Below are 16,990 nucleotides of genomic sequence, written 5' to 3'. Positions count from 1 at the left end.
AAGAGCTTTGTGACGGTGGTCTCTCCAGGGCGTAGTTGGTTCCTCAGTCTGATGCAATCACACCTGCATAATCCCTCACAGGACCCTTCTGTGACAGGGTGATGAGTCAAACAGCTCCTCAGAACAAAGCATACAGAATCCACCTGATCAGCCATCCATGGGCTCTCCCAGCCATGCACACCCAGCTAGGCCTGCCTCACTCAGCAGTCACCAGCTCTCTCCACGGCCCTGGCCCCTGGCAGACACAGACAGAGCAGCTACATGGGTTCCCTGTGCACAGGCTGGTGTTCCATCAGGGCGCTGATTTCTCTCAAAGCACATCACACTCACACACTCACACACACACCCCCAGTTAAGATGGGTCTCCTGTTACTTGCGCTCTGGCGAAGTGGGGACAATACTCAAGAGAAGCCAGAAGTCCCAGCTCATTGGCACATGATGATCACACTGCCAATGGCTCAGAACTGGCCACATTACTCAGAACCGGGTCCCCGTGGGGCCACCCATCCCAGAAGGGAGGACAGTGGAGGGATGGATGCTGAACAAATCCTTCCACTGCCAGAGTTTCTAGGGTCTCCAAAAGGGAAGAAGGAGGGGCTAGGCCTCCATGACCTTCACAGCTAAGAGCCCCTGGAGTATCCCAAGGCTGCCTTAGATGGACTGGCCAACTGATGCTGAGGGAGGAAATGGCTTCCCTGCACAAAACTCACTCACCCCAGTTCTTCACAGAAGGTCACCAGGGCGTCAAAGGCCAAGAGAGTGGCTTTGTCAGATGCTTTGTGCCCTCTCTTCTCCTGGAGAAAAACACATCCATTTAGTCAGACCAGAAATGTACTAATCTGTAGCAGCAAAAGTAATGAGGGAGGAGGTGTGAAACAACAGAAAGTCACTTAGAAGGGCTGGTGTGACGGTTAAGTGGCTATACCTTGCCTTAACAAGCCAGGATCTCACATGGGCACCAGTTCATGTCATGGGTGCTCCACTTTCCATGCAGCTCCCTGCTTGTTGCCTGGGAAAGCGGTAGAGGACGGCCCAAAGCCTTGGGACCCTGCACCCACACGGGAGACCTGGATAAAGCTCCTGGCTCCTGGCTTTGGATCAGTTCAGCTCTGGCCACTCTGGCCATTTGAGGAGTGAACCAGAAGATGGAAGATTTCTATTTCTGCCTCTGCTTCTTTTTGTAAGTCTGCCTCTCTAATACAAATAAAGAAAAAATTTTAAAAGTCACTTATAAAACACTATAAACCCCAGCATGTTCCAGCTGCTCCGCTTCCATTCCAGCTAGTATGCCTGGGAAAGCAGCAGAAGATAAACCAAGCACTTGGGGGCCCTGCCACTCATGTGGGAGACCAAGAGAAGCTGCAGACTCTTCGCTGCAGCCTGGCCCAGCCTTGCCCAATGAAGTCGTTTAGGGCGTGAATCCAAGCATGGAAGATCTCTCTCTGCATTTCAAAAAAATAAATAAATACATCTTAGGGTTAGTGCCATAACATGGTAGGTTAAATCTCTGCCTGTGGTCTGCATCCTGTATGGGCACCAGTTCATGTCAGAGCTTCCCCATTGTTCCTTGCTATGGCCTGGGAAAGCAGTTGAGAACCACCCAACACTTTGGAATCCTGAACCCACGTGTGAGACCCGGAGAAAGCTCCTGGCTCCTGACTTTGGATCAGTTCAGCTCCAGCCATTGCAGCCATCTGGGGAGTGAGCCAGTGGATCTGTCTCTCTTTAACTTTGCCTGTCGGGCCCGGCGGCATGGCCTAGCGGCCAAAGTCCTCGCCTTGAACGCACCGGGATCCCATATGGGCGCCGGTTCTAATCCCGGCAGCTCCACTTCTCATCCAGCTCCCTGCCTGTGGCCTGGGAGAGCAGTCAAGGACGGCCCAATGCATTGGGACCCTGCACCCATGTGGGAGACCTGGAAGAGGTTCCTGGATCCTGGCTTCTGACTGGCGCAGCACCAGCTGTTGCGGCTCACTTGGGGAGTGAATCATCGGACAGAAGATCTTCCTCTCTGTCTCTCCTCCTCTCTGTATATCTGACTTTGTAATAAAAATAAATCTTTAAAAAAAAAAACTTTGCCTGTCAAACAAAAATAAATCTTGAATAAACAAGTAAATAAACCTTAAAAAACAAGAAACAGTGTATCCAATCTTGACCCCACATCAGAGCCCCGACCACTGAGGGACCTGCAGCTTCTGATGTCCCTGCAACGGCTTGAGGCAGACTGAAGAGGACACAACGATCAAGCTCAACAGCAGACACATGCAGGAGGAGGGTACTTGTGCCCAAACCTATACATCTGCACCAAAGCAGCCATAGCAGGTCTGCCCGAGTGGCAAAATTACATATTGCTAGCTTTATGTCCATGTGTACTTGCCAAATTTTTCTTTAAAAAATGTAAATTAAAAAAAATAGAGGTAAAGAAAATAGACAGTGATAATTGAGACATCCATAGAGTTTCCTGCTTTTGGAAGGTGCCTCATCTCTCCCACTCAAGACACACCACCTCTAATTTTAATCTCCTAATTTACTCATAGTGTAATTTCTTATGAAATCAACACTTTCCTTCTGTGACAATGTTAACAATGTTTACAGCTAAACCACAAAATGACATTTTAACTTGTCAGAATTACACTTCCTATCTTGGGCAACTTTGTTTCCTTTGAAACAGTGCCTTTGGTTTTTTGCAATTATTTAAACTTGAAGGTGTCACAAACTAAATGATGCATTTCCATAGAAGCTAAAGATGTCAGGTTCTACTTTTTTCCTTTAAAAATGTTTGTTTATTTATTTATTGGAAAGAGAGAAAAAAAGACTGACTAATCTTCTCTCCCTATTTCACTCTAAAAAATGGCCAAAACAGCCAATGGTAGGCCATGTCAAAGCCAGGAGCTACTGCACCAGGCTCATAATATATGATAGGGCCCGGCGAGGTGGCCTGGCGGCTGAAGGCCTCGCCTTGCACCCCCCGGGGTCCCATATGGGCGCCGGTTCCGGTCCTGGCAGCCCCGCTCCCTGCTTGTGGCCTGGGAAAGCAGTGCAGGACGGCTCAAGGCCTTGGGACCCTGCACCTGCGTGGGAGACCTGGAGGAGGCTCCTGGCTCCTGGCTTTGGATTGGCACAGCACCGGCTGTTGCGGTCACTTGGGGAGTGAATCATTGGCCAGGGGATCTTTCTCTCTGTCTCTCCTCCTCTCTGTATGTCTGACTTTACTGTAAAATATAAAATAAAAATAAAACATTTTTAAAAATTAATTCTATGATTAACTTTTTTAGTCCCTCTGCTGCTTTCTCAGGCACATTGGCAGGGATCTGGCTCGAAGTTGCGCAGCTAGAACTCGAACTGCTGCCTTGCAGGTGGCACAGGTGGTTTCACCTGCTGTCCTCAGTGCCGGGGCCCCTGCCAGCTACAGGGAGACCCAGAAGAAGCTCCTGGCTCTGGTCTGACTTAGCCCTGGCCACTGGGGCCATTTGGAAAGCGAATCCAGGGGTGAAAGCTCTCTCTCTCACTTTGCCTTTCAAATAAACAGATACACCTTTAAAAAAGAAGTCCTTTTGGGATCCAGCTTGAACTTTATTAGTCATTCATTTTACTTGTGAGGGCAGCTGTTTAGAGTTTGCTTTCTTTCAATGACATGTTAGTTTAATTAAATCAGTGGTTCTTTAGCTGCATATTAAAATCAGCTAGGACTTGAACTGGTACTGCAATATAGGATGTTGACATTGCCGGGGATGGCTTAATCCATAATGCCAGCTCCAAATTTTGGTTTTAATAAAATCTTTTATCTGGCAACGCCATCAGGTTTTCTCATGAGCTCCAGCACATTTCTGTCGGGGCCTTGGGGCGCTCTAGGCTGACACTCATTGACAGTTTGACCTATCGTTAGTTTCTCTCTCATCCTCCTTGTCTTTGGGAATTTATATTTTTTATAACTTTTTTTTTTTGCCCACAACATTATGGGTTTTTTTGTTTGTTTGTCCACAACATTATGCTCGCTCCAGGAGGGGGAACGGATTATCTCTGGATCACTCCATTTTCAACTAGAACAACTTCCTTGTCAACCTACAGAAGAGCTAGATTTCAGTGTTTAATATGACAGCAAATATCTGTCCATCCTCAGATATATGCATTTTGTACACATGATAACTTGTTCATCTAGAAATGCGCTTGCAAGGTGAGCATTTAGCACTCACATGACCCATCCCCACATTCTTTAGGAGTGGCAACTACAAAGACATTCAGCATTCCACCGATCTAAGGGCACAAGGCGCTAACTTCCCATCTACATGTACCCCCGACTCCTAAGTGCGATGCAGCATCTCTTCCCCCTCATGGTGGGTGCTCTGGCTTCCTCCTGTGCAGAAGGCCTCATCACACCTGTCACTAAACGATACTTTGCCGCCGCCTTCTGCACCTATAGTTCTCCATATAGTCGGTCAAGCACATACACTTCCAAAATCTTCCCCCTTAGGGCTCATTTTCATTTTCACTTTGTGTACAGTGTCTCTCATTATAAAGAAATTTTTAATTTGGATTTAGCCAAGTATATTTCATTATAATTTCTGCTTGCAAAATCTTTTTAAAAATATTTATTTATTTTGATTGGATAGGCCACTTAACCAAATGCTTATAAAGAGAAAAGTCTAATCTATTTGGCTGTCTGCTATCTCCCCACACACCAATTCCCTCTTGCTAACCCTCCAGGCCTGGCACACCTGCCAGCTTACAGAAGCCTGCTCTGGACTGGAACAAGCTGCACAAACTGAAGAGTAGTGAGTTCAGAGGGGAAGACTTCAGGACTTACCTGGAGCTTTGCTATTTCGTTTCTGATCAGGAAGCTGACCTGGTCCCTGTCACTCCTAGAGTAATAGAGACGACACCAAGAAGGCTTCCCGTCCCTGCCGGCACGGCCCGACTCCTGGTAGTAACCAGCCATGGACTTGGCAATATTCCAGTGGGCGACAAACCTGTAGGGCCCAAAAGGCCAAGCAGCGTGAGATGCGGTGGCACATGGTCACGGGGCAGGGCTTATTCCACAGGTACCAGGAACAAGGAAGTCAGAAAACTGGCTTGAAATGTTACAGCTTGAAATAGTTTGTACGTATCCCCACAGGGGCACCTGCTGGAAGCTTGGTCCTTAGTGCCACAACTTTGTCAGGCAGTAGATTTAAGAAGCTAAGCAGAGGGTGTAGAGGTCATGTTACCGCCCTCTGGAACAATGTAGTTCTCACAGGGTCAGGTTAGTTCTTGACAGAGTGAGTTTTTGTTTTTTTTTTTTTAAGATTTATTTTTTATTTTTACTGGAAAGTCAGATATATAGAGGAGGAAAGTCAGAGAAAAAGATCTTCCATCCATTGATCCACTCCCCAAGTAGCTGCAACAGCTGGAGCTGTGCCGATCCGAAGCCAGGAGCCCAGAGCCTCTTCTGGGTCTCCCACATAGGTGTAAGGTCCCAAGGCCTTGGGCTGTCCTCAATTGCTTTTCCAGAGAGCTGAATGTGAAATGGGGCTGCCAGGATTAGAACTGGCGCTCATATGCGATCCCTACGTGAGCAAGGCGAGGACTTTAGTCACCAGGCCACCGCGCCAGGCCCAACAGAGCCAGTTCTGATCATCGTGCTTAGCTCCAACTGCATGTGGTCACCTCCCTTCTTCACCACGTGGTTCTAACACAGCCAGTGGGGGCCCTAAGCTTATGCCACCAGCACCGCATTAGGTGGACTTTGCAATCCTCCGGCTTGTAAGCCAAGCAGACCTCTTTCCTTCATAAAATACTGAATCCACGGTATTTTGTTACAGCAGCATACAAAGAATGACAGACACACAGAACTCAGGTAAGAAGGCTGCGGCCCTGGCGCCCAGCAGCAGTTACTCTGCCAAGGCACAGCTCAGCCTAGAGGCCGCAGGAGTCGTCCAAGCACTCGCCCCAGCACAGGTGAGCAATCCAGAGAAATGCTGACTTCAAGAAACAACACTGGGTCCCATCACCGAGGAACTACACAGCTGTCAGTCCTCCACAGCTGCTGCTGCTTTTTTTTTGAAGATTTATTTATTTTTATTACAAAGTCAGATTTACAGAGAGGAGAGACAGAGAGGAAAATCTTCCGTCCAATGATTCACTCCACAAGTGAGCCGCAACAGCCGGTGCGTGCCGATCCGAAGCCAGGATCCAGGAACCTCTTCCAGGTCTCCCACGCGGGTGCAGGGTCCCAATGCATTGGGCCGTCCTCAACTGCTTTCCCAGGCCACAAGCAGGGAGCTGGATGGGAAGTGGAGCTGCCGGGATTAGAACCGGCGCCCATATGGGATCCCGGTGCGTTCAAGGCGAGGACTTTAGTCACTAGGCTAGGCCACGCCGCCAGGCCCCTCCATAGCTTCTTTAAAGAGGCTATGGGATGATACTGATGAAGAACCCACTATGAATCAACATACACACTACTCTCATTTACTGCCTACAATCACCATTATGTGAGGTGGCCCATTTTAAAATGTACTTGAGATTCAGTTAAGAAATTTTGGTCAAGGTTACACAGCGATGGACAGTAGAGCTAGGACCGCAACCATGGTAGGAGCCTAACTTCCAAGCTACTTCCTCCCAAGACACTGCAGTTAGACCCAGTGCAAAAGTTGGTAGAGCCCGGAGGCGTGGCCTAGCAGCTAAAGTCCTTGCCTTGAACGCCCCAGGATCCCATATGGGCGCCGGTTCTAATCCCGGCAGCTCCACTTCCCATCCAGCTCCCTGCTTGTGGCCTGGGAAAGCAGTCGAGGATGGCCCAAAGCTTTGGGACCCTGCACCCGCGTGGGAGACCTGGAGGAGGTTCCTGGTTCCTGGCTTCGGATTGGTGCGCACCGGCCCGTTGCGGTTCACCTGGGGAGTGAAACATCAGATGGAAGATCTTCCTCTCTGTCTCTCCTCCTCTCTGTATATCCGGCTTTCCAATAATAATAATAAATCTTTAAAAAAAAAATTTGGTAGAGAAGTCTGTGTCCTTTGAGATGTAGAATGATAAACACTTCACATCATGACCAGCTCAGGGTCACGGTGAGCCTCGACAAGACCATGCATGCCAAAGTGTGCCCAGTGCGGTAAGCCTAGTGGCTGAAGTCCTCACTGGCATACAGGCACTGGTTCATACCCTGGCTGCTCCACTTCCCTTCCAAATCCTTGTTTGTGGCCTGGAAAAGCAGTAGAGGATGGCCCAAAGCTGGGACCTTGCTCTCGCATGGGGGACCTGGAAGAAGTTCCTGGCTCCTGGTTTTGGATCAGCTCAGCTGCAGCCATTGTGGGTCACTAGGACAGTGAACCAGTGGATGGAAGATCTTTATCTCTTTCTTTCTCTCCTTCTCTCTGAAGATCTGAATTTGCAATAAAAATAGATAAATATTAAAACACAAAAAAATTTGCAAGGCAGTGTTGTTGGTGTTCACTAGAGCAGAAGGCCACAGCTTGTAGCACAAGGTATTTCCCAAAGGTAGGACCATGGCCAGAGGCAAAAGACTTCCCGGAGTGTCGGGGTGGGGTTAGCAGGCTGGGATGCACCCCAACTCCTCTAGCATCTCATCAGATCCTAATAAGCAAGGGCAGTGAGTGTGAAGGTCTCTGCCTTGCCACAGGAAACAGAACAGTCACGTGACTCTACCCCCTCCAGAGCTGCACCTGCCAGCAGGGCAGTGAGCAGGGCTCTGTACGTGGACCAGCTCAGTAGTCTGTGAGCTGCCCCTTTCCTTGAGGACAGCAGAATGGTGCTACACGGTCCCCTGGGAGCAGGCCACACAGCACTGTTAGCCTTCAGACTGTGTGTCAGGGAGGAACTCTTTCTGGGTGCCTCCTTCCTCCGGCCTGACAAGGAGCACTTGGATTTGGTCCTTTGGGACAGACTAGCAGCCCACCCCACGCCAGGCCCAGCTAGGAAGGTAAGGTAAGAACCAGAGCTCACCTGACATTGGCTTTGTCCACTCCCATCCCGAAACTGACGGTTGCAACAATGACAGGCACCTTCTCCTCCATCCACTCATTCTGTACCAACGTTCGATCAGATGCCTTCAGCCCTGGAAAAGGAGGGGAAAGGAATTAACCACATTCAACCTCATTCGTGACTAGGATGCCTTTTAACAGTTGCCAGTGAATCCCTTTAACTCTGCCTGGGTAGCTTAAGCAGATAATGGACGACCCAATCGTCCAGGCTGTGTAAGGAACGATATAGCCCCCTTTGCCCCACGAGAAGCCTCTGAGAGATGAGGGGGCCCATGGGCTCTTTACCTGCATGGTAAGCCTTGGCGTTCACACCCCGGCAACTGAGCTCTATGGCCAGCTGTTCACAGGCCTCCCTGGTCCGACAGTAGACAATGCCGCAGCCGCACGTCTGAATGGGGAGCAGAGCGTGGAAAGGGTAGCACGTTCAGCCCAAAGACATTCAAACCAGCTCAGAGCCCAATGTACTTAACTCCTCTGTCTCCTCCCAGCGACCCTTGGGTGGCTTCGCAAGTAACAGCGGCCTGCCATCCACAGAAGGATCCCGAAGCAAGAAACCCTAGCAAGGAGGACCATGCCAAGAACCCAACAAGACAACTCTCTCTGTGCACAAGCTTTAAAAAGCCTAGCTAAGGGAACTAGGGGGAAAAAAAAGCTAAGGCTTTAGAATACTAACATCCAATTCAGTGCCACAGACAGCGCCCGGCACCACCTTAGTTCCGCACCCCTGTATGTGACTATAGACAGTACCCTGGCCCCGCTTCAGTTCCTCACCCCTGTACGGTGTGGCAGACAGCGCCCTGGCCCCACTTGAGTTCCTCACCCCTTTAACAGTCTTCTGTCCAAGAGCCTTGAGGCAGAAATCCCTCAGGTTTCCATAGGGATCAGAAATCAGTTCCTTAAACTGCACATCATAGAAGAGGTTAGCCCGGAAGCAGGGAGTCCTGAAGGTGGCAACCGGCTGCTTCAGGTGCAGGGCTGTAAACACATCATCTTGGACCTGTGGGGTGGCTGTTGCGGTCAGGGCCACACATGGGGTGTGTTCTAGGCGAGTGTGTAAGGCCCCCAGCCGCAGGTAGTCAGGACGGAAGTCGTGTCCCCACTGGGAAACACAATGAGCTTCGTCCACCACCAAGTAAGACAGCAGGTTGCGTGACACGAGAGAGTTCAAGGTGGGCTGGAAGGAGGCAGAAGCTGCCATCTCCGGGGTGATGTACAGAAGCTTGGTCTGTGGCTTCTCCCGCGCCAGGTCAGAGAGCAGCTCCTTCCTCTCCTGTGCTGAGAGCTTCGAGTTCAGGGAACTCACTCGAATCTTCAGGGCCCGCAGGTGGTCCACTTGGTCCTAAGGGTAGACAGAAGAGAGGAAAGCCAAATCGGTTCTCAGGACTTGGTGGCAAATGTCACAGCGACTCCCTGGGGCACCTCCCAGGCAGGAACATTGCTGCCCTCCCTGTCTTTCATGTCTTCTCTTTGCACAGCAAGGAGGTGACCTGGCTGTCAGGCAGTCTCTGCCGTCAGACAGATCTGGATTTAACCCTGGCTCCGTTCACGGCCACCTGCTTTCTGAATGCTGCCTTCCTCATTTCTTTTTAAGATTTTATGTTTAGGGCTCGGCACAGTAGCCTAGTGGCTGAGGTCCTCACCTTGCACGCACCAGGATCCCATATTGGTGCCTATTCTATTTCCAGCAGCTCCACTTCTCATCCAGCTCCCTGCCTGTGGCCTGGGAAGACAGTGGAGGATGGCCCAAGGCCTTGGGACCCTGCACCCCCGTAGGAGACCCGGAAGAAGCTCCTAGCTCCTGGCTTTGGAATGGCTCAGCACAGCCCATTGCAGTCACTTGGGGAGTGAAGCAGCAGATAGAAGATCTTCCTCTCTGTCTTTCCTCCTCTCTGTATATGTGCCTTTCCAATAAAAAATAATATTTAATAACAACAAGAAGAAAGATTTTATGTTTATTTGAAAGGCAGAAGGCAGAACAGAGACAGGAAGAGAGATCTTCCATCCATTGGCTCACTCCCCAGACTGCTCCAATGACCACAGCTGGGCCAGGAAAAAGCTGAGAGCTGGGAATTCCATCCTGGCCTTGCTCATGGGTGGCAGGGTCCCCTGGACTTTAGCCATCATCCATTGTTTTCCCAGGCACATGAGCAGGGAGCTGAGTTGGAAGCAGCGCAGCTGGGACTCAAGCTGGTGCTCCAACATGGTACACCAGTGTGCCAAGCAATGACTTAACCCACAGGGCTGTGCCACAGTGCCAGCTCCCTTCGGCTATTCCTTAAACTCTGAGACTCCGCCACTTTCTGCTATAGAATAGTTAACTACTCAGCAGGATTCTAAGAGGAATGAAATGAAACTTCAGATCTCAAAGATAAAAAATACGTATTTAAAGCAATTAACACAAATACTAGGCACCAACATCCACCAAGTATTACTGCCACTCCCCATCCCTCGACTTCTTCCTGGCAGGTGGCTCTCATCCACATGGCTACCCTCCTCCAATTCCAATTCTGTCAGCCCATCTGAGGTCTTAAGTACAATCCCAACTGTTAGTTCATCTTTTCTTTTTTCTTTTTCATGCATTTGTGCCCTCATCAAAATAAAGCAAGGCACCTGGACTTCAAGTCAACGTAGCCATCTGTCTCCTAACTCAACCTGGGGTGCAGCTGAGTGTTCACGTGAGCATGTGTGTGCACAGACACAGTACCAAAAAAGCAACATAGGATGGTGGGGACCCCAGCCATCACCACACTGAAGCTGCATGAACCGCCATCCGTGGAGCCCTCCACATCTGGGTGATTCAGAAACCCAATATAGAAAACAAGATAGGCAAATCAGAGAGGGTAAGCGGCAGAAGACTAAAGAAAGCAGAAGTGAAATTTCCAGCCATCTGGAACCTTCGTGAACCCTCCTGGGCTGGTGTCTGTGTTGCTCCAAGCCTCACCTGAATCAAAGCAATGAGAGGAGAGACTACAACAGTGATGCCTTTGGCCAACAGGGCAGGCAGCTGATAGCAGAGGGATTTTCCTGCCCCTGTGGGCATGCACACAAACACATCTTTGTCACCTGCAAAGACACCAGAAGATATCTCAATGCTTCTGGAAAAATCTTAAATGGAAATACAGCAAAAACACTTGGCAGACATTCTAACATATGAATGAACTGGCTCAGTTACATTCAATCCTTGTCCCATCCTACCTATGGAGCAAAGACATGGGTCCAGGGAGACCGGGAGGTGTGCACAGACCACTTGTGGTAAAGGCCACAGGAACAAGGCTTTAAGAAGTCTGAGTCTGGGCCTGGTACCACGGCCTAGTGGCTAAATCCTCACCTTGCATTCACCGGGATCCCACATGGGTGCCAGTGCCGGTTTGTGTCCTGACTGCCTCACTTCCCATCCAGCTCTCTGCTTGTGGCCTGGGAAAGCAGTAAAGGAGGCCCAAAGTCAGGTGGGAGCCCTGGAAGAAGCTCCTGGCTCCAAACTGGCCCATCTGCAGTTGTTGCAGCCACTTGGGGAATGAATCAGTATACAAAGTATACAAAAGATCATTTCTGTCTCTCCTTCTCTGTAATTCTCTCTTTCCAATAATAAATAAATCTTTTTTAAAAAAATGTCTAGGGCCCGGCGGCATGGCCTAGTGGCTAAAGTCCTCGCCTTGAACACCCCGGGATCCCATATGGGCGCCGGTTCTAATCCCGGCAGCTCCACTTCCCATCCAGCTCCCTGCCTGTGGCCTGGGAAAGCAGTCGAGGACAGCCCAATGCATTGGAACCCTGCACCCGCGTGGGAGACCTGGAAGAGGTTCCAGGTTCCTGGCATTGGATCGGAGCGCATCGGCCCGTTGTGGCTCACTTGGGGAGTGAATCATCGGACGGAAGATCTTCCTCTCTGTCTCTCCTCCTCTCTGTATATCTGACTTTGTAATAAAATAAATAAATCTTTAAAAAAAAAAAAACCTGAGCTGTTAGTTCAAAAGAAAGGTGTTTTTTAAAAAAAAAATGTCTAAATCTGGGCCTGGCGCAATAGCTTAGCGGCTAAAGTTCTCGTCTTGCACACACCAGGATCCCATATGGGATCTAGTTCTAATCACGTCAGCCCTGCTTCCCATCCAGCTCTTGTGGCCTGGGAAAGCAGTCAAGGATGGCCCAAACACTTGGGACCCTGCACCCGTGTGGGAGACCCAGAAGAGGCTCCCGGCTCCTGGCTTCGGATTGGTGCAGCTCTGGCCATTGCTGTCTCTTGGGGAGTGAATCAATGGATGGAAGATCTTACTCTCTGACTTTCCTCCTCTCTATATATCTGACTTTCCAATAAAAATAAAAAATCTTTTAAAAACTGTCTAAATCTGCTGGGGTATGGATGCTCAAATTAAACAGCCATGAAACAGAACCCTGCTAGACACACGTGTCGATAAAGGAGCTCACTTTGAGGCCTTTCATGTATAAATGTGTCAGTATTACAGTGCTATTTCCCTCTTGACAAACCCCAACTGTCACATCTCAAATTTACGACACTTTGGCTCTTGAGTTGGGCGTGATAGCTTAATTGGCTGATTCTCTACCTATAACCACTGGCATCCCACAGGGGCACCAGTTCATATTCTGACTCTTCTATTTCCTATCCAGCTCTCTACTTGTAGCCTAAAAGAGCAGTGGAGGACGGCCCAAAGTCTTAGGATCCTGCACCTGCATGGGAGATCCAGGAGAAGCTCCTGCTTCCTGGCTGCGGATTGGCTCAGTTCTGGCTGTTGCAGCCATTTGGGGAGTGAACCAGGGGATGCGAGGTATTTCTCTCTCCTCCTCTCTTTCAGTCTGCTTTTCCAATAAAAATAAATATATTTTAAAAATAGTTCAGCTCCTTCCTTCCCCATCTGTGACACAGGGCACTTGACCTTCAGAAGTTGAATGACGGATGAGGGTACTACTGCCCTCAGCCCATCCCACTTGGCTTGGTGGTTAAGGTGTCAGCACGTTTGCTTTCCCTGTCACAGTGCTGGGTTTCAAGCACTAACTTTGCTCCCAATTAAAGTTTTCTGCCAACAGGCACCGTGGGAGGCAACTCAAGTATTTGGTTCCCTGGTTCCCAGTGATCAGGTCCCGATCCCTGGCTTCAGCCTGGCCCACACACTGAGGGAAGGTGAACTAACAAATGGGAGATGTCTCAGCCTCACAAACTAATTTAAAAAAATTCTAGAAACTGTTTTCAAAGACAAAATTGTAGGTAGCTCTGATATGACATTTAAGGAACGCTAGCGGGGTGATTCTATGCTCTAGTTGTCAAGCTTCGCGTGACAAGTCCAGAAGTTTCTGGAAGCAGGTGTGGCGTCAAGGGTTGGGCAGTATGAAGGGTCGGGAGCCGGGGCGGTCAGGAGTGGGGCGGGCGCGGTGGCGTTGCACGCTAATAGTCCACCTGAGGCGCCGGCATCCGTTACGGGCACCAGTTGGCGGAAAACCGACAAGGCAGCGATTTGGAGAGCGTTACCTTTCACCACAGCCATGGTCGCTCTCTCCTGCAAAGGTGTCTTAAAAGAGTCAAACCCAAAGACCTTCTTCAACGTGCTCCGGACTCGCCGCTCAGGGTCTGAAGGGACGGACGGCAGACGGGTGCTCATCGTGGCGAGAAGCGGCGGCCACAAACGAAGGCCCAGTCGGTGACCGGCTGCCGCAAGCACCCTCCTCTCAGGAGAAACCTGCTCTGTGGCACTCAAGTAGGATTTTCAGGTTTAACGCTGCCGGTGCAGGGCCTCAAGCCATGCCTGGGCATCCCCCCGCTCTGACGCCGTCAGTCAGATCACAGGGGTCTCCCAAACGTCCGGAGTGGGACACGGCCGGCGGGGGGCGGCCCAGGCGTGGCTGGCTCTTCCGAGTCGGGTTCTACGGCGAGAACCCTCAACTTCTGACAGTCGGAGTCGCCACACATCCTACTGGGGGGGGGGGGGGGGGGAATAATCCCTTCGTCGCACCATGATGACGTGTTAGGTTTGAGCGGGCGGGTCAGGAGCACTTCGTTGTGATTGGCTTTCAGCTTGGCGCATCCTTCTGTTATCCGGAAGAAATGGCCTTTTCTTACGGAAGTCGGCAGCTTTGAGTCATAGGAGTGAGCCACACTGTGTGGGGGGCGGCCGTGGGAAGAAGATGGCGGGGAAGAAGAATGTTCTCTCGTCTCTGGCAGTTTACGCGGAAGACTCTGAACCCGAGTCTGATGGCGAAGCCGGAGTCGAAGCGGTGGGCAGCGCGGCCGGTGAGTCCCGAGCGGGAACCTGGGTGTTGGTCCGGGATGCTGCTCCCCGGCTCAGCGGGGCAGGAGGACCCCAAGTCGAGGACCCCCGGAGCCCCCCGAAACGTGGCGGGGATCCCGGGTGAGTCAGAGCATCGGAGACTTGGCAACAAGGAGACGCCGTTCTCCTGCCCGTTATTGTGGTTTATACTGAGACGGGAAGCCCCTGTATTGAGCTTGGTGCTGCTGGGCAGGAGATGGACAAAGGGACGCGCTGTCCACAGCGGCCGAATCCTCGCCTATTTCCTACGGGCTTGATATTTGTAGGGGGAGAGCGATGAGTAGAACGGACGCGGAGGGTTAGAAAGCTTGTGTCCTGTCAAAATGAGTAACCGTTAATTATGAATTATAAGTCGTGTTGAAAAGCGGCCTGGAGAGTTTGAGAGTAACACTCATTTTCTCTGGTGGATTTCCGATGAGACGCACCTTCTTTAAAAAAAAAAATCTGGTTTTAATTAGTTTTTCCTAAGTAGGAAAGGATTTTGTTGCTCGTCGGGTGTGATCAGCACCCGCTTGGTGTGTCCATGCCAGAGGTGCTGTGCTGAGGGTAGAAGATGAAGGGGCCAAGACAGGCTGTATGGTGTGGGGAAAGACAAGCTGCAGGTGCCCCTGTGGGAGTGGGAAGGTGTGAAGTAGCTCAACGAAGTGATCCATAGGGAAAGGGACGCTTCCCTGGGCTTCATGTAGAATAAAAGCCTTAGGAACCATCTGGAACTCAGTGTTATTCTCTGTAACATGATTTCATCCACTGAACTGGCAGACTCTGGGCCTAGGGTCACGCAGGTGAGATTTAGGTTCCTGGTTCCAGGACGATGCTGGAAGTCCCTGGAAGGCTGTCTCACGTTTTCTCACCTGTGTCCCCCCCCTCGCCCCCTGCTGCAGAGGAGAAAGGTGGATTGGTGTCTGACGCCTATGGGGAGGACGACTTTTCTCGCCTAGGAGGAGATGAAGATGGCTACGAAGAAGAGGAGGATGAGAATAGCAAGCCGTCGGTAGGTCTGGCTCCCAACCCGCGGGCTGCTCGGAACTTTGTGAAGCAGCCGCAGTGTCCCGCTTTGAGGGCCCGCTTGTCCCCCTCCCCTCTTGTTTGATGTCAGTTGAAGAAGCTGGGTTGGCCATCAGTAGTTCTGTTTGAAAGTTAAATTTGCTTCATCTGAATCATTTTTGCATTAACGTTAATTGAAACGTACAGGAAAAGCTGTGGGCTATTTCACCCAGCTATCAATGGCTGTTTTATGTTGGCTTTTTCTGTCTACACAATGTAGTCTGCCTCCACCCTAATTGGTGTATCACTTTCAACTGAAATCAACTCTGTATTATTTTTAATCCTGGTTGGGGCTCATTTAAGTCTTTCAGTTTGCGTGAAGGTAAGGAAGAAAAGTGACTATGTTTTCATCTACTTTCTTAACATTTTGCTTGGCACTTTTTGCCAGGGTGCCCTGTGGTTTGTTTGTTTTTAAAAATTTATTTAATTATTTGTTTGAAAATCAGAGTTAGGAAACTCTTCCATCTGCTGGTTCACTCCCCAGAATGGCCACAATGGCTAGGAGTGAGCCAGGCCGAAGCCAGGAGCCTCATTCAGGTCTCCATATGGGTCCGGATGCCCAAGCACCTGGGCCATCTTCCACTGCTTTCCCAGGCACATTAGCAGGGAGCTGGTTGGGAAGTAGAGCAGCTGGGACTTGAACGCTGCTGCTACAGATGGCAGCTTAGCTTGCTGCACCACCATACCAGCCCTTGTCCTTGACTCTTGGTTACAGATATTGCCAGAAGTTTAATAAATGCTAGATAGGGGAACTTGTGTCTTCAGTAACAGTAAAAACAATAGATACGCATTTACCTGCACAGCAGGTGCCGAAACTTACATGTATGGAGGAAAAGCAAGTAAATTTAGTCTGGTGCTTAGCACAGAGATGTACGAAATTGAATTTGGATACTGCATTTGGCTACTTCGTAACAGTTTTCATTGAAACATTTACTATATACTTTTTGTCAGAAGATGTTACATGTTTATGTATAAATGTTAGTATTAAAATGCTTTCAGTTTGAACAGGAAGTGTGTTTCGTATTTTATGCTCCTTTGGGAGCATGCCTCCAGCCCCTCTCATTATTGCAAATAATTCAGAGTTGACCAAAGTCGTTCAAAAAAGCTTTGCAGGTTTTCGTTTGTGACTTTTTTTCAAGTACGTACACATTGGCTTCATATCCATAACTCCCTGCTTTGATGTATTTGTGTAATTTATGTTTTTGAAATTTTTCAGTAATTGCTTTGCTTAGGATTTTCATTATGTTTGAAGCTTTTATATTTTACTGAAATCCTTTCATCAAATCCTAGTGTACATGTTCTGACATGTGATCGAGTTTAGCTGAGCTCCACCTTATTTGGCACAGTTGCAATTGATTTCATTTTAAGGAGGCGATGAAGATTGCACTTAAAATCTTTGACTCTGGCGCTTCCAGGACACTTAAACATCGCAGGTGCTCAGATCATGCAGGTGGTGCTTGTAGTAACAGCAGGGTTCCTGTATGACTGGGTTAAAGTGTTGCTTTGTTGAAAGTAAGTTTTGAAAGAAACCAGCTTTCCTAAGCATTTGGTCAAAGGCTGCTGTCTGTTGGCAGTGTTGGGAAGTGGAGGTGACGTGGATCTAGCTGACAGGGGAGCTGGTCCAGCCTCTGCTGTTTGACTTCACAGGGTTGGTGAGGGATGGGCTCACAATGCTGCCTTACCTGTGTGGTGCTGTA

At 49.7% G+C, this 16,990-nt stretch overlaps 2 protein-coding genes across 2 annotated transcripts in view; one reads left to right on the top strand and one right to left on the bottom strand.

Annotated features, from left to right (window-relative positions):
- Positions 1 to 13,898, bottom strand: part of RECQL5 (RecQ like helicase 5) — a 34,459-nt gene extending 20,561 nt beyond the window's left edge. Inside the window, exons 1-7 of the mRNA XM_004592906.2 lie at positions 13,454 to 13,898; positions 10,916 to 11,037; positions 8,795 to 9,313; positions 8,260 to 8,362; positions 7,937 to 8,048; positions 4,805 to 4,967; positions 715 to 794 (exon numbers count right to left, since the gene is read on the bottom strand). Coding sequence (XP_004592963.2) covers positions 715 to 794; positions 4,805 to 4,967; positions 7,937 to 8,048; positions 8,260 to 8,362; positions 8,795 to 9,313; positions 10,916 to 11,037; positions 13,454 to 13,583 — 1,229 coding nt within the window. The 5' untranslated portion in view covers positions 13,584 to 13,898. The remainder of the gene's footprint in view (positions 1 to 714; positions 795 to 4,804; positions 4,968 to 7,936; positions 8,049 to 8,259; positions 8,363 to 8,794; positions 9,314 to 10,915; positions 11,038 to 13,453) is intronic.
- Positions 13,899 to 13,983: 85 nt separating this feature from the next.
- Positions 13,984 to 16,990, top strand: part of SAP30BP (SAP30 binding protein) — a 36,868-nt gene continuing 33,861 nt past the window's right edge. Inside the window, exons 1-2 of the mRNA XM_004592905.4 lie at positions 13,984 to 14,212; positions 15,131 to 15,240. Coding sequence (XP_004592962.1) covers positions 14,107 to 14,212; positions 15,131 to 15,240 — 216 coding nt within the window. The 5' untranslated portion in view covers positions 13,984 to 14,106. The remainder of the gene's footprint in view (positions 14,213 to 15,130; positions 15,241 to 16,990) is intronic.

The sequence above is a fragment of the Ochotona princeps genome, chromosome 17, assembly GCF_030435755.1.
Source record: "Ochotona princeps isolate mOchPri1 chromosome 17, mOchPri1.hap1, whole genome shotgun sequence".
Taxonomy (NCBI): domain Eukaryota; kingdom Metazoa; phylum Chordata; class Mammalia; order Lagomorpha; family Ochotonidae; genus Ochotona; species Ochotona princeps.
Note: the sequence above shows the minus strand (reverse complement) of the source record. Positions and strands in the feature narration are given on the sequence as shown.